The sequence below is a fragment of the Limulus polyphemus genome, unplaced genomic scaffold, assembly GCF_000517525.1.
Source record: "Limulus polyphemus unplaced genomic scaffold, Limulus_polyphemus-2.1.2 Scaffold1779, whole genome shotgun sequence".
Classification (NCBI taxonomy): domain Eukaryota; kingdom Metazoa; phylum Arthropoda; class Merostomata; order Xiphosura; family Limulidae; genus Limulus; species Limulus polyphemus.
The window spans coordinates 213,451-241,345 of NW_013667389.1; the positions used below are offsets into that span (position 1 = coordinate 213,451).

A 27,895-nucleotide genomic window follows, 5' to 3' on the forward strand; every position below is an offset into this window, starting at 1 on the left:
ACATAATAGAACAATCCAAATTAACGACGGAATTTCGTGTGTTGTTTCGGGAAGTTTAAAACTTTCATATAATTTAATTTCTAAACCTATAGGTTCAGTTAAAAAATCGGTATCCGTGTCTGCTGGAATATTAGAATACATGCGATAGTAGAAGAAGATAAATTATAATACTGCAAATCTATATAAATTTTGTTGTACTAACTATAACATTCAGTGCATGTGCTGAAGTAGTTTGAACTACTGAGGAACATCACGAACATCATTATTTAAGATAACATTTATAGCAGATTAACAGCCGGAGAAACCATTTTCTCCTTGATTCTACAGTTTGATTCTACAGAACGCTCTGAATACGAAATGAGTATTCTCGTTCTAAAATCTGCTTCCCACGACAAAGATTTAAGAAAGACTAAAACATAAGCTTGTCTTGTGATTAGGTAGCCTAAAGGCTGCTGAAACGAATGAGAGATCTTTTAAGAATTAGTTAGATCTGTTTCTCTTTATTTATTAATGTTTTTCTTTTGTTTTTACGGAACATTTTCTTTATGTCTAAGCTTACATTGCACAGATTAATAAGTTTAATCTCTGTCATTATTATATTTCTGTTCTTTATTGGCCAAAATATCAAGCAGGTAACCCAATGACAGCTGTCCCCCATGAACTTCTCTCGGCTCGCGCCCTCTGGTGTTTCAGTAGCAAGCTTGAAGGCTTATAATGCTAATATTCGGGGCTCAAATCCTACGGAGAGTACAGCACAGACAGTCCATTGTGTGGCTTTTCATTCAATAAATAATGAAGAAACGTGTGTAGGAGAATAGACTTGAAGTTTTCACATCTATTATTCACATTTGAACCCGGTTATTAAAAACTGTGCATTCTTAAACGTTTCTTGTTTCTAACTTGTGAAATGTTTATTACAGAGAAATAGACACGTATGTATAAAACTGGCCATGCAACGTTTCGACCTTCTACTTAACTCATCATTAGGTCAAAGAAAATAATGATAATTTGACCATATTTATACATACGTGTGTATTTCTCTGTAATAAACATTTCACAACTTAAATGTTCAATTCTTATTTCGTGTAATTTTGGGCCTGACATTTCCTGGTAGTTACTTAGTGTGCCGCATTGTGAATTTGAGGGTCCAAGTTCATGGTTCTCGTCCCGTTATCGCAAAATCGCTCTCCAAACATTGGGGGTCATGGATGTGTTATAAGAGTGACGGTTAAACCCACTATTCGATTTAGTGGCCCAACAGTTGCGGTATGGGCTGATTACCAGCCACCTTGGCCGTTGTATAAGTGTTTGACGTTATGCACAGATATGTGCAAATAATTCTTGTGTAACTTTGCACGAATATCCGAAACAAACAAACAAAGCTTTGAATTGTGTATATTTAACGATCTGAAAATAATAATTAAATTACTTTAAGCCTTAAAATTCATTTATACGATATCAAATATATGCATGTCTTTACCGTAATTTATGTTAACACTCATCTTGTTGTAGCATACATCTTTTTTTTACTTATTTATTTATTTGCCTTTCAGCGATGAGGGCTTAAAACGCCAAAAAATCGGAATTTGATACCTACTGTGAGCAAAGCACAAATAGCCCATTATGCAGCTTTGTGCTCCACAACCAACGAACAAACAAACAGTAACTTTATTTATTTATTTCCTGTTTGAAATATTATTATTTAGTGTTTTTATTACCAACTTCACCTTTGATAACCGAGCTCATTGAAGTTGGTATGGTGGTACTGATACCGTTCCATTTTATACGCACAATATTATCCTTTGTAGAAAAAACAAAATACAACCATCTCAAATATGTGAAAGACAAAGGAAAATTGAAGGATTTTGTTCTTGCCTGTTTTTTTTAGTGCAAATAATTTCCTCTTTAATTCATCACTGTTTTGCACGTTAAAACTGTCATACATTATTTTTGAACCAATTACTATGAAGTCAAGTCTTCGCGACCAATTACCAGTTAGAATTAGGATTTAAATTATATATTTCTATCTCAATAAAATAATAATAAAAGCAGGTAGAGATCGAACACACCACAATAATTCGGAATACATTAAAAATTATTTAAAGAGATTTACTGTTTGGGATTATTTATTTGAATATCAGAGCATGATGTATAGAAACGTACTTCCGCAGGGTCCCCGAAAGTGTTCTCTTTCAAGAGTAAATAAAACTAGAGTTTAGTATAACAAATATTTCTGTTTCTTGCTTTTGAAGTTCATATGTCATGCTGTGTTGTAGCCTACAGAGTACATAATTCTTCTCGTGATTCATGGCATGCGCACGTTTCACTGAAGTCACGACCGTACAAATTACAACGTTAAGCGTCCCTTATGTGACGTCATTTTAGTTTCTACTGAGTGACTGACAGACAACACGATTACACAATTTTAAGTATACTCATATAAATCTTTAAATCACTCGGTATCTTAATAAAATAGTCTTAAAAGGATAAGTTAACTGCATATTTCTGTTATTTATAATTAAATACTCTCTTCATGCAACTAAGCTCACAAAATCCTGTATTGACCTTGAAATTTTCATTGTACATTTTTCAGACACTCTATGAACAGATTGTATCCTTCCTGGTGGCTATTCTATAAATTTCAAACCTTGTAACGCTAAAAATTGGAGTTCGATCGATTTGGCCTACTATTTAGTGCGACCTAATAGAACAACTAATTTAGTTCTTTTCAATAGAAAAAAGATAAAAAGTAGATTAGGATTAAGTTTTCTTGATATCCTCAAGAATATGAACAAAGGCCTTAAACCTTGTTTTCGAACGTTTTATTTTTTATTGTTTTTTTTTTCAACGAGATATCTAATGAATTAAAAATCAAATTTTATAAATTCTCTGGTAATCATATGCATGGATTTTGTGTTACCTTTATTGACCTGAAGGTCCATAGTTTGAAAATCCGGCCAAAGCTAACTAAAGCACTTTGGTAATCTCCAACAGCAAAATTTAAAAGTATATAGAGGACAAAAATAATATTAAAAGGCTTTTTATTCATGTAACTTGTTTTATGCAAATAAATTAGACTTGTACGTAAATTTAGGTTTCGTAAACATTTTAATGCGATCGAAATCACTATTTCCAAAGTTGGAATAATCCAGTTCAACAAACCTTATTGATCTTTGTTGTGTTAAAGAATCGTTGAAGCTATCAAGCTTAAACTACGACCTATGAATTAAGGTGATTTTTTTACGAGTGTGTATTTGCCGAGAAAAAGTAAATTTATATAACAACTGACACCACGGAATCAGTTCAGAATTATCACAATTAAGCACAAACTACACAGTGAGCTATATATATGTTATGTGTCTATCGTGAGTATCGAAACTTGATTTTAAGTGTTATAATCCCTCAGACTTTCCACTGAGCCACCTGGTGGTGAAATTATTTGTCATTATAATAAAATCGAAAGTGGCCAACGTGTACCGCTAGATATCTTACATATATTTTTAAAATGGACCATTTTATTTCAGTTTTATGATCAGTAGTTTTGTTGCTACTGAAATTGGACGAGCGGCATTGAATAGAAACAAAAAACAAATGAATCTTGACGTTATCAAATATTTTCGTTCATCATAGTCGCATATTTAAGAAGTAATCGTTATTGGACTGAACCACAATTCATGTTCGTCTGTTATTAAATGTTAAGCTTCTCAATGATCTATCTGCGCTGAACCCACTACAGAGAGCGAACCCCGAATTGTAGCGATATAAACCCAAATTCTCACTGCTGAGCCACTGGGATCACAATATATGTAAATTACGAATTCTACTGACATAAGCCCAAATTCTTACTGCTAAGCCACTGGGATCACAATATATGTAAATTACGAATTCTACTGATATAAACCCAAATTCTTAATGCTGAGCTACTGAGATCACAATTTATGTAAATTACGAATTCTAGTGATATAAACACAAATTCTTACTGCTGAGCCACTGGGATCACAATATATGTAAATTACGAATTCTAGTGATATAAACACAAATTCTTAAGTGGCTCAGCATTAAGAATTTGTGTTTATATCACTAGAATTCGTAATTTACATATATTGTGATCCCAGTGGCTCAGCATTGGATCACAATATATGTAAATTACGAATTCTAGTGATATAAACCCAAATTCTTACTGTTGAGCCACTGGGGTCACAATACATGTAAATTATTGGGATTTTTTTCGTTAATTTTGTTACCAATTGCTAATATTAAAGCAGATATTTTGCCAAACGCTAATAACTTTAAATAGGTTTATTAGTTGTTTTTTTTCATCTATCCCTTGTATGACTCCATTATTCTAAATTACAAGTTCAGCTAACGTGTTTTGGTATTAATGAGACTCCACCACTGAAGCGTCATTATCACTCACTACGTATTTATCAACACAAGATAAAAAAAAATTAATGCAGTTTAACCTCAATCTAACAAAGTACAGTAATTAGCTCCATTTTGTATGTATAATTTTAAATACATAAAATCACGAGAAGGAAAATAGCACGAGAAATGCAAATTACTCCATTAAGCAAACCTTCATCAGGACCATCATAAAGTATCTCGATAATTATATGAATTGAGCTTGAATGTATTGTTTTCTTGTCGCTGTATACACTATTATGATGCACGTATTCCGCTAATGTGTCTTACATTTAGTCGAATATATAATATAGCGTTTAACCAACTTTGTTTATAAGCAAGCACCCGAAATGACAACCTAAAAATGTGAATATCAAACTACCAATTATTCCAGAATATTTTATTAACATGCCCGATATTTCACCGCGAAGACAGGTTTCTTCGAGAGTTCACTTACTATTATTAGCCTAACAGAATATGTTGTAATTCCGAATAAACCGTTGATGAAGCTTCTGGCTAGGAATAAAACTTTATAATGATGAGACGTGTTAAAGTTGATACTATGCAGTATGGAACTAGTCTCACTCAGCTTTGTTCTGATAGGTGTGTATTGAGTTGAATTTATTCGGGAACATTAAATTACTTATTATCTTTTTTTACTGACTGGACGTTGAAAATCGAATTACGCATGCCAGTTTGGCTTGTTTGTTTCAGAATTCTCACTCGTGGTACAGTGGTTAGTGTAACGGATTGTAGATTGATGTCTCGTGGTTCGTGCTCAGTTACTGCCAAAACAGTATTCGTGCTCTGTAGTTTGTGGTCGTGAGTTCGTTAAAGACTGGTTAGATTAGCCAAAGAGTTCAATATTAAGAACAACTAACGCAGATTGTCCTCGATAGCTTTACACGAAACTCAATAAGCAAACAAACAGAACTTTTGCGCAAAGCTACAGAAAGGGCAGTCTGCACATGGCCGTCTCTAATCTAGAAATATAAAGGAAGACAGGACGAAGGAAGATAGTCAGTCAACAGTTCCCACAGCCAATTATTGCCTGACCTAATTATTTCCAATTACTCTTTTGGCGCACTCAATATCCCAAAGTTCGGAGTGCACTTTTTTTTTGTGGCAACGGGTCGCGAACCATGAATCATGGGATTCACACTAATCATTAGGGCACAATTGACGTACCAAGTACAGAGTACAGATTAAGAGAAACTACAGTCTCCAAGTTACCATATGTAGTTTAATAGAAACCTATATAATTGTTTAAACGAATGCTTTTGAAGTAAATATCAGAAAAAGATGACTGAATGTATGACATTATCTATGGTCAATGGAAATGTGTAAGTTTCAAGTTCCAGAGAAGTCACAGACAGTGCTTTTTTATTTCTGTTAAAATGTTTAATTGAAGTTGTTTCCTTATAATACAGCCCGGCATGTCCGGGTGGTTAGGGCGCTCGACTCACAATCTGAGGGTCGCCTGATCGAATCCCCGTCCCACCAAACATGCTCGCCCTTTCAGCCGTGAGGGCGTTATAATGTGACGGTCAATCCCACTATTCGTTGGTAAAAGAGTAGCCCAAGAGTTGGCGGTGGGTGGTGATGACTAGCTAAATTAGGGACGGCTAGCGCAGAGAGCCTTCGTGTAGCTTTTCGCGAAATTCAAAAAACAAACAAACAAAACAAGCCTCGCCAGGACTTTGTAAATAAATAGTTCAATCTCCAAAATACACAACTACAAGTATTCCAGGGAAGCAAAGCTGTTAATATCAAAACCACAAAATGATAGCAAGAGTAACAAATAAGTAAAAAAAAATAAAAAATAATCAGAAGTAGAAAAACATCATTTATCAAAAATAACAACACTAAGCATATCTCAAAAATATTGTTAAATAACAAATGAGGCTCAAGCGATTACTTTCAGTAATATCTTTCAACAAATCCAATACCTTACTTATTATGCTTTAACGAATCTCTAATCTAATACCACTCTCACTCATCGTCGCCAGTCCAACTTTGATTCTTTAGGATTGTTATTATCTTGCCAGAGCACGAGATTACATGTCACATAAATAACCACTTATTTGTTTTCCATAATCAACCAGGGACTTAGTGTCCATATATCACCACTAAGGGAACCTCATGCTGACGACTTAATATAGAAACGACTTCTTTTATATTTAATATACACTTGAGGTAAATAAAACTATAACTGAACCGAAGCACTGAAGGGAAATACATAAGCAATAATCAAAATCATAACTTAAAAAAAATAGAAAAAGAAAACGATACCTCGCAATTTTAATAAAGATATCTAGTTATGGAAGGGTGAATTTCGTAGTTAATTTCAACTGTGAAAGAGGGTTTTTGAGATAGTGATAATTTTGCATAATAACTCTTATGTCTTTACTTTTTTTACCCTCCTGATACTGAAATACCTTACAGGCTCTATCATGGTACGTTGTATGGTATTTTACACATTGCTCTGTACATTGAAGTACGGAAAATGTGTAAAACCATAAGAAACTGTACACCCTCTGCTAGTTATATAGACTTCAGTAAGTTCCTAAGAATAGATGTAAACCCCTTTCTTTTCATCACTAATAGCCCCCCTGTGGCAAAGCGGTACGTCGGCGGACTTACAACGATAGAAACCGGGCTTCGATACCCGTGGTGGGCAGAGCACAGATACCCCATTGTGTTGCTTTGTGTTTAACTTCAAACAAACAAATCATCACTAATAACTTTAAATATTTTAAGTGTTCGAATAATCATGTATTGTCTACTTTGCTTATTAATAGTTCCTCAAAGACATGGCTGTTATAGCTAAGCTTCTCACGTGTATAACAATTCCCATTTTCTAGTAACCTTTAAAAAGGAGTTCTTATTCTACATATATTTTTGTCTGCAATTCTGGCCAATATGTCCTTTGAATCATATATTGTATTGTGGTTTATATCCTCCATTTTGTGTGACTAGTTGTCTAACTAACTCATTCAGTTCTTCTAAACTATCATCTGGGAGAGCTGATGTTCCATATTACTTGACATGATGATCCCATAACTTCTACATGATGACTTCATAAGTTTATCTGCAAGTCTAATGAATTCGAGTTACACTGCCAACTGGAGAGCTTCCTTTAAAGATGTACACACACTTTGCTTCTGGCTTCCATATCTTCGTCTATTATTACATTTATAAATTGGTAAAGTGCCAATGTTGGCGGTGGGTGGTAATGACTATCTGCCTTCCCTCATGTCTTTCACTACTAAATTAGGGAAGACTAGCGCAGACGGCCCTCTTGTAACTTTGCGCGAAATTCAAAACAAACCAAACGCATCATGAAATTTAATTAAAGTTCTATTTTATTTTCATGAAAATTATTTTATTCCACACGTCGGTGTTGTAACATTTTCTATCATTGGATGTTTTTTTTTGTTTGTTTATTTGGCTAAAAATAATACCAATTCCAGTCCAAGTAACATGAACAAGTTTATTATTTATTCAATAACGTTTACTACAGGTAACTTCACTTTCACCTCAGTTGTAGGCCTGAGTTCACAAACAATGTTGCAACAGAAATCTAAAAATTAATGGTAAATACTCCTAATGTATTTATAAACTACTTGTATAATTGCCCCCCAGTGGCACAGCGGTATGTCTGCGGACTTACAACGCTAGAAACCGGGTTTCGATACCCGTGGTGGGCAGAGCACAGATAGCCCTTTGTGTAGCTTTGTGCATAAATTCAAAACAAGCAAGCAAACAAGCAAACTTGTATAATTTCTCAGCTAATCGATTTAATAATAGAATAAGCATGAGAATTCTCACTAGTAAGTCTGAACTAAGTAAACCAGTGATCTACTTACTGAATATTTCACTAACTTCTCATTCACAGATTTCCCGTATATGTATCACACTCCTGTTTCTAGTTGGGCTATGAAGCATCTCGGTTCTTAGATTTCATGAACTTTCTCGATCTGGGTATCATGAACCTTTTAGTAAACACCTGTATTAAAATATTGAAAATATAGCTTACAATAGTATTTCATTTATTGGTGGTTATCATATTAGTTGACCTCCTCTTAACCCTTACTAACAACTCAGTGACCTTGTTGTGGTAAGGAACCCAAGACTGAACAGAATACTCCAAATGTGGCCTATACAATAAAATCATGACTTCTTTAGACTTCAGTACTGTAGATACAACCTAAAATCCTGTTTGCACTCTGCTTAGATGGCGAGGCTTATCAACCAAAACACAAAGATTATTTTCTTCCATAACACTATTAAGGTTATTCACATCTGAATTACACTTATAATTTAAATTATGATAACCCACATGCATACCTTACATTTATTATGATTAAATGCCTTTTGGCATTTAAGGTGTCGGATGTGCAATATACTGAACTGTGCAATATTTAAAATGTGATAATTAAGAGGTACATATTATTCTGTGAAACATAAGATATGATTATTGAAATGGATCTGTGATGTACATTAAGTATCTGTAGTGGCGTGGTGGTCAATCAATCATTGTCAACTTGAGACTAGAGGTCCTGGTGACTTACCTAGTACAGCATCAGTCTTAGAACACTAATGTTAGCTAGGGATTCTTTCAACCATTTGATATTGTTACAATATCTCCATAAAACAAAAAAGCAGTTCTGTTAAGCAGTTCACCAGCAGACTCAGTTATCACCAAAACTATTCGTAAATTCATTTGACACTTCTGTTTCCCGTTTATATTTTTGTTTATGAACAAAGTTAAATGTGAATGAATGTTGCTTATTATATGTATAACCTTATTAGTACAGATATTAAAACATCGTATACGAGTAGAACTGATGTAGAAACACCTGCATATTATTTGACTCAGTATAAATTTAAATTCTTCAGTGTTACCATTGGAAATATAACCATTTTTTACTTTTCAATAATAATTAAATAATTTATTTTAGTTGGATGTATTCAAGATCAATTAATTTCTAAATTTCCATGTAGGTGTTTAGCATATAGTTATTACATATTTCAAAATCTGGATTTGGGAAGGTCGTGAAATTTTACCTTAGACAAAGATTAGGTACTAAACGACTGTCTCATAGGGCTTGTACTTGTTTGGCCCTGTTTCTGTGTCATGCCCTTTTGGAGTAAGGTCACACTCATTCTGAGGGGTGGCACAGAGACTTCTATACGTTCATATGACTTGGAACTGTATCTACCTTAAACATGTATGATGAGAACGATCACTGACATGTGTAATCTGAGTATTGTGAGATATATTGCACTAGGACATTGTTCTGAATCTACACTTTGGTAACTTCTTGAACCTTCTATTCATCTTTGCTCTGTACAAACGTTTGGCTTCTTATCTTGCTCCAGCAGCTCGAAAGTAAGAGCTAACTAGAAAGCTACAGTTTGTCTTGTATGAATAAATAATTTGTGTTATTTATAGACCAGCTCTTATTTTTATATTTCGTTCGCAATCCATGTTCACAAATGTCGAGGCTTGGGATGAAGAGTTTACATTATTTTGTAACATAGAATTACTCTGAAATTTCAAACCTTTTGATAAATTTCCACGTAAAACATACAAATTCTAAACTGTTTTCAAAAAGGAAGGATATGAGAAGCTGTTTCTCTGTTAGTAATTAAGTTATTGTAGCTTATATAGTGAGGGAAGCTGTGACTTGATGGTTAACGTGCTAGAAATTAATAGAAAGAATCAAGGATTGAGAGCAAGTATGCCACTGACTATGTTCTGCATTTACAGCTATAGTGCCCTCATAACTATGACTGTATTTCAGTCCTAACATTTTGATTAATGATGAATGCAACTGTCAAGTTACCCTCCATTTGGTCAGCAGTTCTGAATTAGGGATGACAAAGCCTGAACTATTCTGGTCTCTGATCTGGCTATTTAGCCCAGGTGTGTGTTGTATAAAATGCTTTTTAGGATGAAAATGCCAAAGTGTGCGTCTAAATTTGAACAGTGTCTAAAAGTTGAAAAACTCAAATAGTTTAATTTCAAATAATATTATCCTAAGTAACGCTAATTTCTCAAAAAGGTTTCCTAAGCACCTCACACTACACGCTGGTAGAAAAGTAAGTCTTTGTATTAGATAAACACTAACTACGTGTATATACCTTCCCAATTGTTGTAGTTCAGAAAAAAAGATGAATCATATCGAATATAAATAACTATAGCTATGAACGTTTAATTTGTCCTATGTGAGAATTAGGTATCAATACATTTATCCGAGAAAAATAAATCATTCTAAAATATTATTAATTCTGGAGATCTAATGTGTAGTTATTGGTGCTAATATACAACTGGTTATAGATATAGTAGCAAGATCATTCAAAATTTATGTAAGCTTGCATGATAACTTTACTAAACTTTGTTCTCAATTGGATTGATCTTACATGTAACTAAATTTAGAAATGAAATACATTTACTGTGGTTAAGCTTGTATAGACGAAGCTTACAGTGCAGAAATTATCATAACAACATATAGTTAGAAGTAATTGTCTAAAGTTAATTAGCTGGATAAAAACTGTTTATCCAAGGAATATTGGTAAATGTATTTTATTTCATCGTTTTCCAGGTTTAGAACAGTAAATGATGTTTAGGTGGATTGTGGTGTTATTTCTAGAATGTTCCCTTTCAACCTTACCCATTATTTGTTCGTAATGTGAGCTTACAAAGTTCAGTGTTGTTAGCTTGTTGCTGTAAAAATGAGCTTTGCACTTTGGGGCTGTGGGTATGATATAAGATTAATGGTGAAATACCACTGCTTGGTCAGACAAGAGAAGTCCAATAAGCAAAAATGAAATAACAAAAACTACAGCGTTTTCAACCAAGGAATAGTGGCAGATGTATTTAACTGTTGCCTAGATTTATAATAGTAAATGATAAATTCAATTCCTACTAATCTGATTAGCCTTCTCATGATTATATGTATGTTTCTTCTGAGGAATCTAATTTCTGTTGTTTTTTTCATAGATAGCATCTTTGTTCAGGCCATCATTGTTAAGAAAAGTGGAAAATTTGACTGTTTTGTCTTTCAAGTAAGTTATATTGGTATTACTCACTATAATTAACTCAAAAACGTTGTAAACTTTTTAATATATTCCTTTTTTTATTAATGAGCTCACATAACTTGTTTATCGTAGTTATGATATCACAGAAGACAGTAAGACGAGGGGTTGGGTGCAAACACTAAACACATGTTTTTGATGAAGATAGGTATCATCAATGGATATCGTTTATATTACTTTAACAATTCACAAACAGTAACGGATGACAGCCGTGTATATATGTGTGTGTGTGTCCCGGTGGGACAGCGGTAAGTGACAGACCTCCAACGCTAATATCCGGAGTTCGATTCTCGCGATAGACACAGCAGATAGCCCAATGTGTCTTTTCTCTAAAACAAATATGTATGTGTGTGTGAAAATACAACGTTTCTTATGGATGCACGCGCCAACAAATTCTGTAACAAAACTGTAATAAAATATCGTACAATTATAGAACCCACAATGTCTCAGCTCCTAATCTACCCTACTATATCCTAACATCTCAGCTCCTAACCTACCCTACTATATCCTAACATCTCGGCTCCTAACCTATCCTACTATATCCTAACATTTCAGCTCCTAACCTAGCCTACTATATCCTAACATCTCAGCTCCTAACCTACCCTACTGTATCCTAACATCTCGGCTCCTAACCTATCCTACTATATCCCAACATTTCAGCTCCTAACCTAGCCTACTATATCCTAACATCTCAGCTCCTAACCTAACCCTTATTGAATCTGTAGCTTGATTATGTCTGGTAGACTAAATATCGCCAATGTATTTGAGTGCTGTGGCCGCAAACATTTTTACTTTAAAATGATGCCATTTGTACTTGTGTATAAAATATATAATTTTACGTTATTTATTTATTTATTTTACAGTTTTGCTGGCGCGATCATGTAATTTTTAGCGTGTACATCAATAATAAAAATGTTGTATGTTTTTACATAGTTATCTTGTCAGTGCTCTGCAGAGTTGGATAGTTGTTCAAACTCATGGCTATATAACGGGGGTTCGGCAAGACATCGTACGAAGTAATTCTGAATTTTTCTTAAACTGACTGAATAAAACGGAATAAAACAATAATAATTCAAACTCGCAAATACAATCAAAGCAACGTCTGAATTGGACACAGAATGATGCCTTCAGTATTAAGATATGCAGGCATATTCGTATATTTTCTACCAGTTCGAGTTATATATGGATCTTTAAACGTGATCAAGAAAGTAACTGAGATTGCCTTGTTTTAATTGCTTTGTTTCTTTGATCTCTATAGTTGATAAATGTTTATTCTGCCAAAGAGGATATTGCAGTAACATATATCACGTGAGCTGAAAGGATTAGTAACTGTATTGTTCTTTGCTGGCCGAGTTGACATCGTCTGAATGTTTATAGCCAAGCAGTACTGTGAGAGGACAAAAGTCATAAGGTGACGTTTTTGACAGGACTAAGAAAACATGCTTTCGTGTTGAATTCAGGTGTGCTTTCTTGATTCAGTTGTACTTGGTTTTCATTGTGAATAGTTCAGCAGATATTCATCTCGAGGGATGGAAAGCTGATTCAATAGAGGCGGTTGTCCACGAGTCTACACAGATACGCAGTTTTTTGTCTAAATAAAAACTGATTTTACTGTCCATCAAATGTGCCCAATCTTTTTATTTCTCAAGCAACTTAAAACTAAGTCAAGTTATTCAAGACAGATTACTCTCCTTATTTCTTTATCGAATCTTCTGTTATTAAGGGTATAAATATCTGATACTTAATCAGTTCACCTGAAAATATCACAGTATTACATACAAAATTCTATGATGCTATGTTCTCAGAACGCAACCATAATTATGTCACTATCGATTAATCACATTGAAACGTAACGTAGGTAATAACTTCGAGATATCACCTGACTGCCCAATGGAGAAAAATATTGTTGACTTCAGTAAAAAAAAAGTGCAATAACAGGTGCCATACCCCCTATCCCACCCATCACGGGTAGGAATTATTTCACGGAAATGACAAAAAACAAAGATAATTGAGCAAATTCAACGTAACAACGTGTTATGTGAAAACTGAATTAACAAAATATAAGTGAACAATTCTACATGAAATAAAAATACATAAAACGCTTGGCATGTCTACATAAATGTACACATCAAACTTCTTATCCATAAAGCCAGCTTATTAATTTTAGGTTGTTTACTCAAAATTATTTAATTTTGCAATCTTAAAAACTATCTTGTTGACAAAATTTGTAAATTTGATTATACACCATCTGTTCATAGAAGGTCATGTTTTACAGAAAATAATCTGTATTAATTTGGCTATACAGAGAGTTGAGTATGTCATTTTAAAACAGGTTTAGTCTCCCCACATTTTAACAGCTCATGTTACCATCTCTAACCAAACTATATCTGATCACTGTGCATCTGTTCATAGTAGGTCATGTTTTACAGAAAATAATCTGTATTAATTTGGCTATACAGAGAGTTGAGTATGTCATTTTAAAACAGGTTTAGTCTCCCCACATTTTAACAGCTCATGTTACCATCTCTAACCAAACTATATCTGATCACTGTGCATCTTCTCAATTGCTCTGCACCATCAGGGCCTGACATTGCCTGGTGTTTAAGGTACTTGACTCACAATCTGAGAGTTGCGGGTTCGAATCTTCTTCACCGAACATGCTCGCCTTTTCTAGCCGTGGAGGCGTTATAATGTGACGGTCAGTTCGTGGTGTTGACTTACTGTGGATTTAATGACGGCTAGCGCAGATAGCTTTCATGTAGCTTGGCGCGAAATTGTTTGTTTGTTTACTATTAATTTCGCGCAAAGCTACACGAGGGCTAATCTGCGCTAGTCGTCCTTAATTTAGCAGTGTAAGACTAGAGGGAAGGCAGCTAGTCATCACCACCCACCGACAACTCTTGGACTATTCTTTTATCAACGAATAGTTGGATTGACCGTCACATTATAATGCCCACACAGCTGAAAGGGCGAGCATGTTTGATGTTACCGGGATTCGAACCCGCAGATTGCGAGTCGAGCGCCCTAATCACCTGGTCATGCCGGGCCGCGCGAAATTAAAAACAAACCAAACCAAGCTCTGCACCATGAGTTCCATTTCAAACTCTGGTGTAAGACACAGTTTGACAAGCAAAAATCCTTTAAAAATACTGTAGTTGCAACGACAAATATATTGAAACATCTTTAAACTAAATTTAAATTATCATAGTTACCACATAAGCAAAAATATAGAAAAATGTTACAATACATATCATTTAAGATATAACTGAAAAGTTACAATCACATGAGACAACAAATGCTCTTTAACATTAGTATGGGAAACTAAATCACACAACTAAACAATACAAAATTAAACCTATAAAACGGCAGTCTTAATAAAACGTAAAATCATACACAACATTATTACACTTTACCATAATAAAACACGTTAAATCAAGGAAATATATAATACAAAATGAAACCTCCTTACTGAAAACTACGGACAAAATGTGAACATTATATAGTATACAAATTCGAAATTTCAATTCACTATTTAACTAAAAGAAAGATGCCATAAATATTTACAAAATATACACTTACCTAAATGGTCAGCAAAGAGGTCCAACTTTCCCTCAGTCTTACTTGAGTCCTGACAATAGGTCCACTAAAGCAGCCATTGATCTTCTATTGGTTGGTTCCATATCGTGGATCATTGTTTGGGTCCGGGCCAAAGGCCACCTTGTTTGATTCTGTGTTCTTCTGTGTTGGTTGATCTCTTCTTCCAACCAGGAAGGTGGCATTATAACCAGTCCTCTTCCCGGTTGTATACAGCCCATGCCTTTGTCCCTTTGATGAGCATTTTCTGGCAATGCTGCTTTAGAAGTTGTAATTTACATAATTGTCAGGATTACAGTGACAGAGGTTGGTGAGATCGCTTTTGGATCAACCCTCAGCTGTCACCAATATAGTTCTTATGACCACTTTGGTGGTTGCAGTTTCATCTATGCCTCTTTAGTTTTTAGATACAAAGGTGGCAACCCTCTAGTTTACCTTCAATATTCTGATCTTCGATTTTAGTCTAGATAGGCAGCAATACCTTTGTACTCATCTATTGTTGTTGCCCTTTCTCACAGCAACCTTGAGGTGACCTTAATTCTGGAAAAGTCTTCTTTGGCTTCAGGATGTAATGATTTCATCAAAGTTGAGTGTACACATAATAATGTTGCACTTTGTTATCAGATATCTTCCAACAGGGCATTATAGCAGGGTCTTTCAATACCGAGATTCTATTTCTTATTGCCTGTTGTTATGATTGTTTAATACTGAGCTGCTAGAAAGCTTCTAATAATGGCATGGAGGTAGTATCATCAGATATGTCAACATCTCTACCCCTCTGTCTGATAAGGGCTGTGGTGCAAGGTGTTGGTCTACTCTGACAAACATGATTTGTCATTTGGAGATTTCAACCCAATCCAATGGCTAACTCAGCAAGGTCCAGAATATCTGGTATGTCAGCCAGCAATATATCTTCATCCAATGGCTGTACCAAGTTGAATTTTAGGTTAGCTCACGCGCCCTCTGCTTAATGCAGATATCCAGCTTCTAACTAGATATAAAGTCCCTGTCATCAAATTGACTTCCTTTTCCAAGACCTTTGGAGATTCAGCTCTCATGAAACAAAATCCACTGGCTAACTAAAGATGAAATAGCTAGATGGGTGAATAATTTGTTCTTAAATGTCAAAGATCTTGATTTTGAAAAAAGTCTGTGAAATCTAATTGGTCAAAGAATCAACCAGGTTTGTAGATTGAAAGAGACTTTTAGAGGTCTAGTAACACGTGAATTAGCTTGGTCAGGTGACACTTTGAACATGTATCCTCAGTGCCAGTGAACTGTTCACTTCATACACCTCACTGGATTTTCGCTTCATCAGTATGTATATGGCCATGCTGCCCTTTATTCTCATGACAATGAACAGCATGTTTACTGTTCAATTTTATCCTACACTGTAGATGATCCAAATTAGTAAACACAAACCTTCACATTTGACCATAAGCAAATAATCAATATTTCCCTTGTCTTTACTTAGGGTCCTTTTTTAAATTACAAGTTGAGCATTAGCAATGGCGTGAATTACAATGTTTCACCACTTTGGTGTCACTTTCAGCTCCCCTAGTCACCTTACAACCTGCATTTTCGTGTAACTCTTACTGCTTTTTGTATTGAAACGATGTTAAGAAAATATTTAGAAAATTGCATGTTTGTTTTAAACATTTCAATTTGAATGACTGAAATTATTCTCTCACAATCAACTAAAACACTGCATGCACCAAAGGTGTATTTATTATAACATTTAAACAATTGTCTACGAATTTCATATATTACTAATAATTTACTCACTCAAATATTTTAATATGATGCAATTGAAATATCTTGCATTATTCTTATCGTAAAAAAACAGTAAAACTGTTCTCTCTCAGTTACTGTTATCTTTCAATGAAACTTTACTACCTGTGGTATATTCCAATGTCGAAATTGAAACATCCTCTCTCCAGTATTCCAGGCGGTTAGGGCACTCTACTCCCAATCTGCGGGTAGCGGGTTCGAATCCCCTTCCACCAAATATGCTAGCCCTTTCAGCCGTGGGAGCGTTATAATGTGACAGTCAATCCTACTATTCGTTGGTAAAAGAGTAGCCCAAGAGTTGGCGGTGGGTGGTGACTAGCCGCCTTCCCTCTAGTCTTACACTGCTAAATTAGCGACGATTAGCACATATAGCCCTTGTGTAGCTTTGCGCGAAATTCAAAACAAACAACAAACTCTTCATTCATAAATATTTCAACTATGTGATCATCCCAGCCTATCTTAGGTTCAAACCAATCTATGGTGATTAGGATGTCGGCGGCTCTTTAGACTGTTGGGACTGAACTGAAACTTCTTCATATGTCTCATCCTGAACACCCAAATAAGTCCTGTCTGCTCTTTCCTTCTTATCATCAGTGCCAAATTGATATAAGGCAGTGCTTTCTTCTTCACTCGACTCATCTGACTCTTCATCAACCCAATGCACAAGAAGTTCATTGATCATGTATGATACAGTTGATGAGTACGAACTACACACTTATGCGCACATTTTTACTGCTGTAACTTGTACATTAGTGGACTGACTTGTTGGAGCACAATATGGGGTCTAAAACAACCAGTCAAAAGGCTTCTATGCTACTGGTGGCAAACACCAAAGCAGCAGCCTCCACTTTGATACATTGGTTCTTTCATTGTCTTATCATAGCACCTATTCTTCTCATATGGTAGCCTTTCGTAGCTTTTGAAGTACAAACTAGTGAACATCAACTAATGCAGACCTTAACCACTCCATCTATTCACGTGGACACTGTGGAACTTCTGTTCTAGGTAGAGAACCATACATCACATCTATAGGAAGCAAAATTTCTCAAGTAAACATTAGCATATTTGGTGAACAGCCTGTCAGTCTCTTTTCAGTTGCATAATATGTCATCATAACATAAAGTAAGTGTTCATCTCAATTGGATTGGTTTGCTTTAACAAATTGAGCAAGAATGTGCTTGACTGTCTGTTTCACCCTTTCCAATAAACCATCCAACTGGTGGTGATAAGATGAAGTGCATGTCTTCACCATTTTACAAAGCTCAGAGAACAATTGGCTGTTAAAGTCAGTTCCTGATCTGAGTGAATCTCCTCAGGTGCTCTGAACTAGACAATCCATGCTCTGGCAGTGCATGAGCCAGAGACTGTGTCGACATATTGATGAATAGATAAACTTTGGCCCACTTTTTGAAGTAGTCAATGACCACAATAATATAGAGGTCACCTTTTTATGTCCTTGGGAGTAGATCAACAATAGAGAAGAACCAACAATTATTTGCAGAGTTTATCCAGTTAAGGTCGACTTTTCCTTTGGGTGTCATGCACCATACAGTGTACTCATCAGTATTGAATATTTTGACTCAAATGCAGCCAGAAGAACCACCATTAAATGTTAGCTCAAATGCATGTAACACTTTGTTTATTTGTTTTGAATTTCGCGCAAAGCTACACGAGGGCTATCTGCGCTAGCCGTCCCTAATTTAGCAGTGTAAGACTAGAGGGAAGGCAGCTAGTCATCACCACCTACCGCCAACTCTTGGGCTACTCTTTTACCAACGAATAGTGGGATTGACCGTCACATTATAACGCCCTCGCGGCTGAAAGGGCGAGCATGTTTAATGTGACGGGGATTCGAACCCGCGACCCTCAGATTGCGAGTCGAGCGCCCTAACCACCTGGCCATGCCGGGCCAAAACACTTTGTGATCTCCATTCTTTGCTTTATGCAAAATATAGAGAATCTCATGTTTTGGAGTTTCTGGAACCAACAGCTGCAACACAGGTTGTTTGGTGGTTAATAACAATGATACAACATACCATCCTGCACTCATAACTGATTGTACAAGTGCTTTGGACAAGTGCATTATTGCTCTGGTCCTCAATATAACCCAGATGTGCTTTATCTTTTTGCATGGCAAGGAGCAGCAATGCTAGATATGGGTCCTTCAGTTGCTCTTCCTGGAACTCCAAAAGTGTTGATTCTGTCATCTATCCACTAGTGGAAACCCCTAATATAAGAATTGACATTGTTATGGTAGAAATTGTCTTACTTCCCGTATGGTGTCCAGCATCCAACAACAACAACAAAAAAAACAGGATCGCATCACTCTATCTGAATTGTGTTTGTCTTACTAAGAACCAATAATGGTGAGGAAATCTCAGCGAAGTTGCCCACAAACTGTTGGTAGTGAAATTCAAAACCAAGGAAGTTGTAGACATTTTGTTTGAACACAGGCCAATCTCTCACCACTGTTATTTTAGCAGGATCTATGGAAGTTCCTTCTTTACCCACATTACAAACGAGAAATTTTACTTCTATGCGCAAAAGTTCACTTTTCTGGGTTTTACTTTTAAGTTTGCCTTGTTTATCCTCGGGAATATCATTTTGAGGCTCTCAGCTACAGATTCAAAATGGGACCAAACACCAAGACATCATAAACATATATCAGGCACTTATTCCACTTCATCTCTTTCAGTGTAAGATCCATTAACTTCATGAAAGTAGTTTGCATGTTACCCAAAGTGATTGGCATGATTAAAAAGTTGTAAATGCCATCTCTTATGCTAAAAGCAGTCTTGGATCAGTTCTCGTGATCCATTTGTTGTGAGGAGAAGAAATCCCTATACACTTTAAATAAAAGCTGTATTTCTGGACTTTTATTTCTCGTGATCTAGTTTGATAAGGTAAAGTATTGAACCAACAGGCTCCAACATGCTTAAATTTTCATATATTCACGGTAGTAATGGAAATGCATCAAAGTGAGTTACTGGGTTAATCACCAACATATGTACTTTCCTTCCTTCTGACAAGCACTCTCTGAAGGTTGTATGATTTTTGTCATTCAATATCTATTGCATTTCAGTACTGGTAACCTCCTTGTATTCCATAGAAGCCTGTACAAAGTTACTTAATTAGGCATGTATCACCTATATGTATGAAATATTGTGTGACTTTGGTTTGACCAGTCGGCCAGCTTGTCTAATAACTAAATTCTACCAACGAGTCACTAAGTTGCTTCTGCTGTTTTAAGTCCATATTTTCTGCAGAATCCTCAGCTACTAATCTCAGATGTGTTATTCCCTGAGTCTCTACTTTTGGATGTGGCATTGTAGATGCAACCTTGGCATTACTATTAACATTAGTTACTACCACATTTCTTGCCATGCCAATGACCATTCCAGCATGCAGCTAGATACTTTAGCAATCATAACTGCGCCTGAACTTTATCCTATATTTCACTGGTCATTAAATAATTTAGGAAATATTCACCATAAATCCTCTCAAACTGACTGACTTTTTACATTTTAACTTCTAAAACTAAGATTGTCCAGCCGGCCACTGAACCACTAATAAAAATTGTCCACTCCCCTATTCTGTTTATATGTGAAAATAACAATTCTGATGTGAAAAGTAATGGAGCGAAAGACTTTAGCAGACGATTTACTAAAAAATCTTTGTGGTAACTCTTTTATTTTCTAAGTAAAGCTGTTGAAAGAATAAACTTTCTTAAGAAATTCGGAAAACGTGCAAATTATTATAAACTAAAATTCTATGCTCGAAATACGTCATCAATAACTAGATTGATGTTTCCTCCTGACCCCGTGCATTAAACGTTTTTGTTATTGTTTTTTGTCAAATAATGTGCTCAAATGTTACTGCAAAACATTACCGCAACTCTATTCCACTTTGCTACACGTGTACTTTGATTTAAAAATTGTTCAAAACAAACATTGGAACTCATTCCAGCCAATCAATTGAGGTATTTGAAAGCATTAATTTCTTCCCTGACGTCCTTAACCTGTTCATTATAAATTCTGTACCTTCGTCAACAGAAATAGATTGGCATAGTTTGAATATTTTCATGGTAAAGGTTATAAAAGTATTCTTAATTAAGGCAGCTTCTTCGTTCAGCTTTTGAAGGAAACGGCATGAAATGTCTATGTTTTCAGGAACCAAATCAAGCAAAGAGCATAAAAGTCTTCCATATGTATTCTGTATATGCTTTGAGTAGCAGAACCAAATGCAGATATTATAATGATGTGATTTGTAGGTATGATGTAGACCAGGAACTTTACTTGTGTGGTTTTAAGCTTTTCATAATATGTCAGTGCTTTTATGTAGTTCGTTTCATATAATACGTTTTTTGTTTGTCAAGTGTTTTGATAGGATCTTTGCATAATTTTGAAAAACTTCTTTCATTTCTTAAGTACTTAACATTAAAAGCCTCTATTTTTGGATTATTTAACAACGATAATCTTTGTTTCACCTCAAGTGATCCAAACTTTTCTTCTCTTTAATCAATATTGTTACTTATTAGAATTTTAAATGGTCTGAAATTTAGTTAACTGATAATTTAAATTTAGCAGTTAAATCTTACTTTCGTCTTCATTTTAAACACAAGTACGTTTTGATATACACAAAACAATACAATTTACATTAACAATTATTACAAATAGTTATTACAAACAAATATTTATAAACAAAAGTTTCATAAATTTACAAACAATATAAAATATTCTTTCCAGGCCCCCCAGTAACACAGCGGTATGTCTGCGGACTTACAATGCTAGAATCCGGGTTTCGATACCCGTGGTGGGCAGAGCACAGATAGCCCAATATGTAGCTTTGTGTTTAACTTCAAACAAACAATTCTTTCCAGTTGGAACTCCCTTGACATCTTATCGAGGGTTTACGATGAGCGAGTTAATTACGAGTTGATGTAAGTAAGATTCGCTGGGAAGCTAGCTAGCTTTGTCCTTTGCCACACACGCTGAGTTCTCCACGATTAATTTATATGTTTTCGTAAAAATATTAATGTCCGATGAAGTTGAACGATTTGTAACGTTCGAAGTTTATAAATATTCCTGGTCAAATATCTTCAGTTTTCCGATTGATAAGCGTTATAAAGATCACGGTTGTAGCTCTCGAAGTTTATAGCACACTGATTATAGTGAACTACAAATAAACACACCCTCTTGGTGCGTCGCATTGATTATATTTATAGGCGTGGGAAGATTTTCTAGAAAATTCAGATTACGTAACAATGCAAATTAAAGCGTTTACATACACACATATACTTTTGATTCTAACTCTCGAGAATCTTCTACAACTTTGGAGAATAGGCGAGAGTTTTGCAATACATATTTAACACTGTAAGCTACGCATGTTTTAAATATAAACTCAATTCAAACAAACGTTGACATTAAAATAAATATATAACAACAAATTCGTTACAATATATTTCATTTAAGTGAATAGATGCGATAATTTAAAGTATTTATCACATTCTTAGAAAGTTTGAATATTGCTTCTCCTGTTTTGCTTCTTACCCTTTCTTGCATGTGCTTGGAAACATATGGCAAATTAAGAAGGTGTCACAGTTGGAACAGCTATTAATTTCAACCTTTCATAATTATTATAGAATATATCTTTACTTAAAGAGGTTCAAGTAATTTTTTTCTAAATTTACGTGCAGGTGTTCGACATCTAGTTGTGACATTCTTGTTACCTTGATGTTGAAAAGTCATACACATGTGCAAATTCTTTTACTCTGGTAAAGGTTGCATACGGTAATAACTAAAAGCTTTTATCTCTTGGGTCCTGTGTCTTTACCATTCCATAATAATGGGGCGAATCCTTTTAAAGGGGTAGCATAGATACTTGTACAAACTGATATAAGTTAGGAGTTTTTTTCCATAGCTTGTGTTATTTGTTATGTTTCTCACTTTCTCAGCTGTCCGTGTTCAGTTCATTCTTCTCTCAACAGTTCTTTTAATCTGCATTCTTGTGGGTACTTCTAAACTTATCTGTTGGACACCTTAATACCACAAATAAGATTAGTTGAAGTTCTTTGAATTTTCTATAAACTTTTGATTGATCTTTTTCCATTTATTCTACATATTTCTACTTTGTATTCTTTTGTTTTTCAGTAAATTTCTTCTTGGTATTTTTATAATTTTTTGTCTCTTTCTGCTTGTTCTTCTTCTCACACTTTCATCATCTCCAGCAAATTTCCGATCTCACTTCCTGTATTGTTGCCATCCTGCATTTAAGTCAATGTCATATTTCATTTTCACCAAAATAATCCCACTTCTAGCATCAGTATTATAATGCACTGTATCTTTTGGCGAGTTTGTTAGGATTATTTGTTTAAAATAATGTCATGTCTCGTCCATATAATGATAAAGAATATTTTTTTTTCAATATTGTTTGCTTTCGGTTATGTTCACTTTCAGACCTAACTTCACAAATAGTGTTTCAACAGGAACTCTGAAATAATTGTGTGGCTAACTTGTTTATAAGCTTGCATATTTTGTATATAAAAGATGATAACAAGGATGATAACTGAATAGACGTGATAACTCTAATTGTCTAAGTCCCTAACAGACACCGAATTGATAACTCATTAACTCAATACTTCACAAAATCTGATATTTATATTGCACTTTTATTGCTGCATACTACACGAAACTTTAGTATTACAAAGAGGCCTTAACTTCCATGAAATGTATAGATGTTACATCTTCATGATGTAAAAATACTCTCCGTCTAGCAAGCAAACTTTTAAATTAAAATATTGAAAATATAGCTTACACAGCAATATGTAATAGAGACAAACCAGCCATAGAAGTCTACAAAATATCGTACTTTGCTATGAAACATAACTTACAACAAGATGTATTTCATTACGAAACATAAACATTTTAACCAAAGAACATAATTTTCTTAGATAGAAAAATTAAAAAAAAAAACTAATCCAGAGAAAACAACTTAAAATTAATAAATACAAATGTTGGCCTTTGCGAACATACTTAGATGTAATGGGTTTCATACTGTACTATAATTCGAAATTTACCTTTTGTTTTCATTTGACTAGAATATAGATGTCACTGCTGAATGTTGTTAGAATAATGTAATTTTAAACAACGCAAAGTGGTTCCGAAATCCGTTATGTGTGCACGCAATATATTTTCATTCCTATATATTTTATAGCATAATTGATCAATATTCTATTATAAAACGAATTGAAAGAAACAATGAACATCGACTCAATAATTTTGTAAAGTGGAGTACAGGCAGTCATTAAAAGTTAAAAAAAAATAACGGAAGAGCTTGCAACATAGACGAGGTTCCAGCAGAATGTTTAAAGAAAACTGGCATTTTAAAAACTATTAATGTTCCTTAGTGGCTCGGTGGTAAGTATGATAGCTTATCATGCTAAAAATCGGGTTACTAAGACTATGATGGGTACAGCACAAATAGCCCATTGTGTATTTAACAACAAAGTAATAACTCACTGCAATTCGGAACTCAATTTTTAGAGGGTAGACTTTATATTGTTTCATTTTGTGCCAAGTTATAAAAAACTTTAAGCTATGGAAAATTACCGTTACAAGACTGCCAGCTTGACTAATCACACCTCAAAAGTACAGCATAAAGTCATATTCAATAGAAATAAATGTAAGGTTCAGAATAACTTGTCAAAAGACCAAAATGGTTGTAAAAGATGTCATAGCACGGGGAAAGAGCATATTCAGCCTTAGGATGTTACATTAAAGAGCCATAGAAGCGAGAAAAAACTTAAATTATACATCATAGACTTTAAAATGGTTAATGGAAATCATACAGCAGATTATGAAGAGATTGGAATCCTAAATCGTTTGTATTGAAGTTAGGAAGTAGCAGTTCAAATGGATGTAGAACTAACCGGTTGGTTTGTGACTGGTAATGTACAGTAACCTACATTATATAAATTAATTTTATATGCAGATTGGTTGATGACAGAGGTAATTACACATACAAAAGGGATTAATGTTAATAGTATTTGTAATAATAGACAGGGGCCCTTAAGCGGGTTTATAAAATCCTGAGAAATACTGTGTTACCATCCCCAAAAGTCAACACTAATGCTATAAATATACAAGTTATAGACGATGCAGCAAATACGTGAATTATGCGTTCAGTAGGACTAACTAAAAAGGTTGTTCATCGAATTTCGATAAATTCACCAGATCTTTCAGAAACTGTAATCTTGTCACGTCTGTCTATTGTAACATAGTACCTGGTGCGTTTGTGGTGTCTGTGTATTGTAATATATTCCAGAGTGGGTTTGTAAAACGGAGAGCCAAGAGGAGTTAAGTTGGGGCAAAAATGCAATTCACTGAAATTATTTGAAAACTGTCTTATCGTCTTTAAAATACAAAAACTAATCGTATAATTTTTTACCCTTTTTAAAATTTTTACTGTTAAGGTCATTTGTATTCGTCAATGAAGGTTCTTCTTTCTGTTTTTGTGAATGTAATCCAGTAAATTAATTAAAAAATAGAAATTCTGATTACAGAATTTCATTTTAATAATGTATCAAATACAAAAAAAAAGAAGACAATCTACCACACTACAAGTTAAGAAGTAAATTTACGTAGTCACCATTTTAATTTTTCGGATTTTCGGTTTTCGGATTAAATATGTAGTATTTGTTACAGGAAGGTAACAAAGCGAAGTTACAAGGATAGCAATTCAGAGAGGCGTATATTTTGTTTGGCCACACTGTATGAGATCGTTTCGTTATCGACCCTTGCCAAAGTTGTTCAATTCATAACCACCTAAAATTATTTTGGGAAAAGATGGTACAAAGTCTCGTTTTGATGCATTTTAATTTTGAGAAGCTTCTTTCGTTAATAAAAGTCTGTAAGCTAGATACAGTCCTGGATATGTACTTCTGTACATATTGTACTGAAGTAAAATCACAAAACAAGCTGCTCACTTCATGCATCGTTTAGACAACTCCACTTCAAAATCTTCCCACTGGTGGGACAGTGGTAAGTTTATGGACTTACAATGTTGAAATCCGGGGTTTCATTCCCCGTGATGGACACAGGAGATAACAGCATGTGGCTTTATTCTAAAACAAACAAGCAAACATTTAGAAATATGTGTACTTTCTGTGAGTATTCTCCTCCTCCAACTTCTGTGTGTATTCTTGTGAAAGACTTAATTTAAGTTTATCCAATTTTGAAACAAGATCTATCAACTCATCACTGAGCACATTTGGAGTGATGGATATGTCTTATTGGTTTACAGATTGATACAGTTGTGTTAAAACCTGAGCTGGAAAACGATTCCTTGTATAACATCCGAGAAATTTTGTGGGTGTAAGCCAGATAAATCGGGACACAATGATCCATGTACTTCAGCCCCCAGTGGCACAGCGATATGTTTGCGGATTTACAACGCTAGAAACCGTGTTTCGATACTTGTAGTGGGTAGAGTACATATAGCCCATTGTGTAACTTTGTGCTTAACTTCAAACAACCATGTGCTTCAAATGTAGCCTTTTTTTTTAACAGCTCACTTCATCATGATCTTGTTCACACGAACTCTGTACCTTTCTATGGCATCCTTGAATACTTCTTCTTCTGATTCATCGATAGAGAGACATTTCTGTTTGCGAGAATGAAGTTCAGGCAGTTCACGTGCCACTGCTACATCACTATCCAAAATTTTCAAGCATATTGTTGGCCCATTGTATATATTTCGTGTACAGAATCAAAATCCCTTGAAATTTTTTTCAAGTCAAGTAAGTGTTTTTAGAACCATGTGTGATGTTCCTGGAGGACTTTATACCACAGGTTTTGAGGTATAGAGACAGAGATGTTCTTGCCTGGAACACCATGAGGAAATTGTAGGCTGTTTGTATAGTCTCGAACTTGACCAGTCCGTCTACGAAAGCTGTAGACTTGTATCGTATGTCAAATTTTACAGTAGTTAATTTTGAAATTTCTTGCATGGTAGTTAACAGGAACAGCAAAAAAAGAGCATTTCCGAGGTTTGAATAGTTTCAAGATCTTTGTCAGAGCAGAGTCTTTGGCCCACCGTCTTGTTTTGACAATGGGCTAAAGTCTCCAGGATACATATTTTGAATGTTAAGTATCAATGTGGAGATATTATTCACGTATAAATGTCGCAGACGAGTTCAAAAAAACAAAACAAAAAATGATTCAATAATTCCAGAAGTCGTGTCAGAAATGACTTAGTATAATTCGATTAAAATTAAAAAGTGGTACTTAACCTTTTATGTGTATATCAGGTTATTAGTCTTACTGCCACAACCTATTATATACATATTATGTATTAGTTTTATATATCATAAACTACATAACAAATACCACTATGTATTATTTGGTTAATATTAGGTACAAATCTATTATTACTATTGTATAATTAGATACTACACTTACCTCAAATGAAAATAAAATGTAGTATAATATTCGTGGTTGTTTACATCATTAGCGTCTGAACTTGTCCCTTGAAATAACTTACAAATGATCCTTCAATGTCCGACAAGGCTTTTGTGTGTGTGTGTATGCCAATGTAATAATAATAAAAAAAAGAATGCCTACAATCTACCAACCTCCAGAAACAACTAGACACTCCCTAGAATGTTCTAGGCCTAAACTCCACGTAATGTAAACAAATTATAGTGATAAGCAACCACAAGGGGATACAAACAAGTCAACTTCTGTCTTTTGTTTCGTGATGATCTTGTGTTTGTTAAGATATTTAGGCCTTCTTCAATCATATTATTGGCCCATTGCACAAATTTCATGTACAGAGATCAGAATTCCTTGAAATTTCTTCTAGTCGAGTAAGTGATTTTATAGGCTTTACAACAAATTTAACATAACAGCAAATGTACAACGTTTCGACAACGTACAATTTGTACCTGATGATGACAAAATCTTGTCGAAACGTTGTACATTTGCTGTTATGTTAAACTTATATTAAA

General features: G+C 34.6%; 1 protein-coding gene across 1 annotated transcript in view; it reads left to right on the forward strand.

Annotated features, from left to right (window-relative positions):
* LOC111087135 (fibropellin-1-like) overlaps positions 1 to 12,845 on the forward strand; it is a 76,255-nt gene extending 63,410 nt beyond the window's left edge. Inside the window, exons 6-7 of the mRNA XM_022392720.1 lie at positions 11,411 to 11,475; positions 12,764 to 12,845. Of these exons, the coding sequence (XP_022248428.1) occupies positions 11,411 to 11,475; positions 12,764 to 12,767 (69 nt within the window). The 3' untranslated portion in view covers positions 12,768 to 12,845. The remainder of the gene's footprint in view (positions 1 to 11,410; positions 11,476 to 12,763) is intronic.
* Positions 12,846 to 27,895: the final 15,050 nt, after the last annotated feature.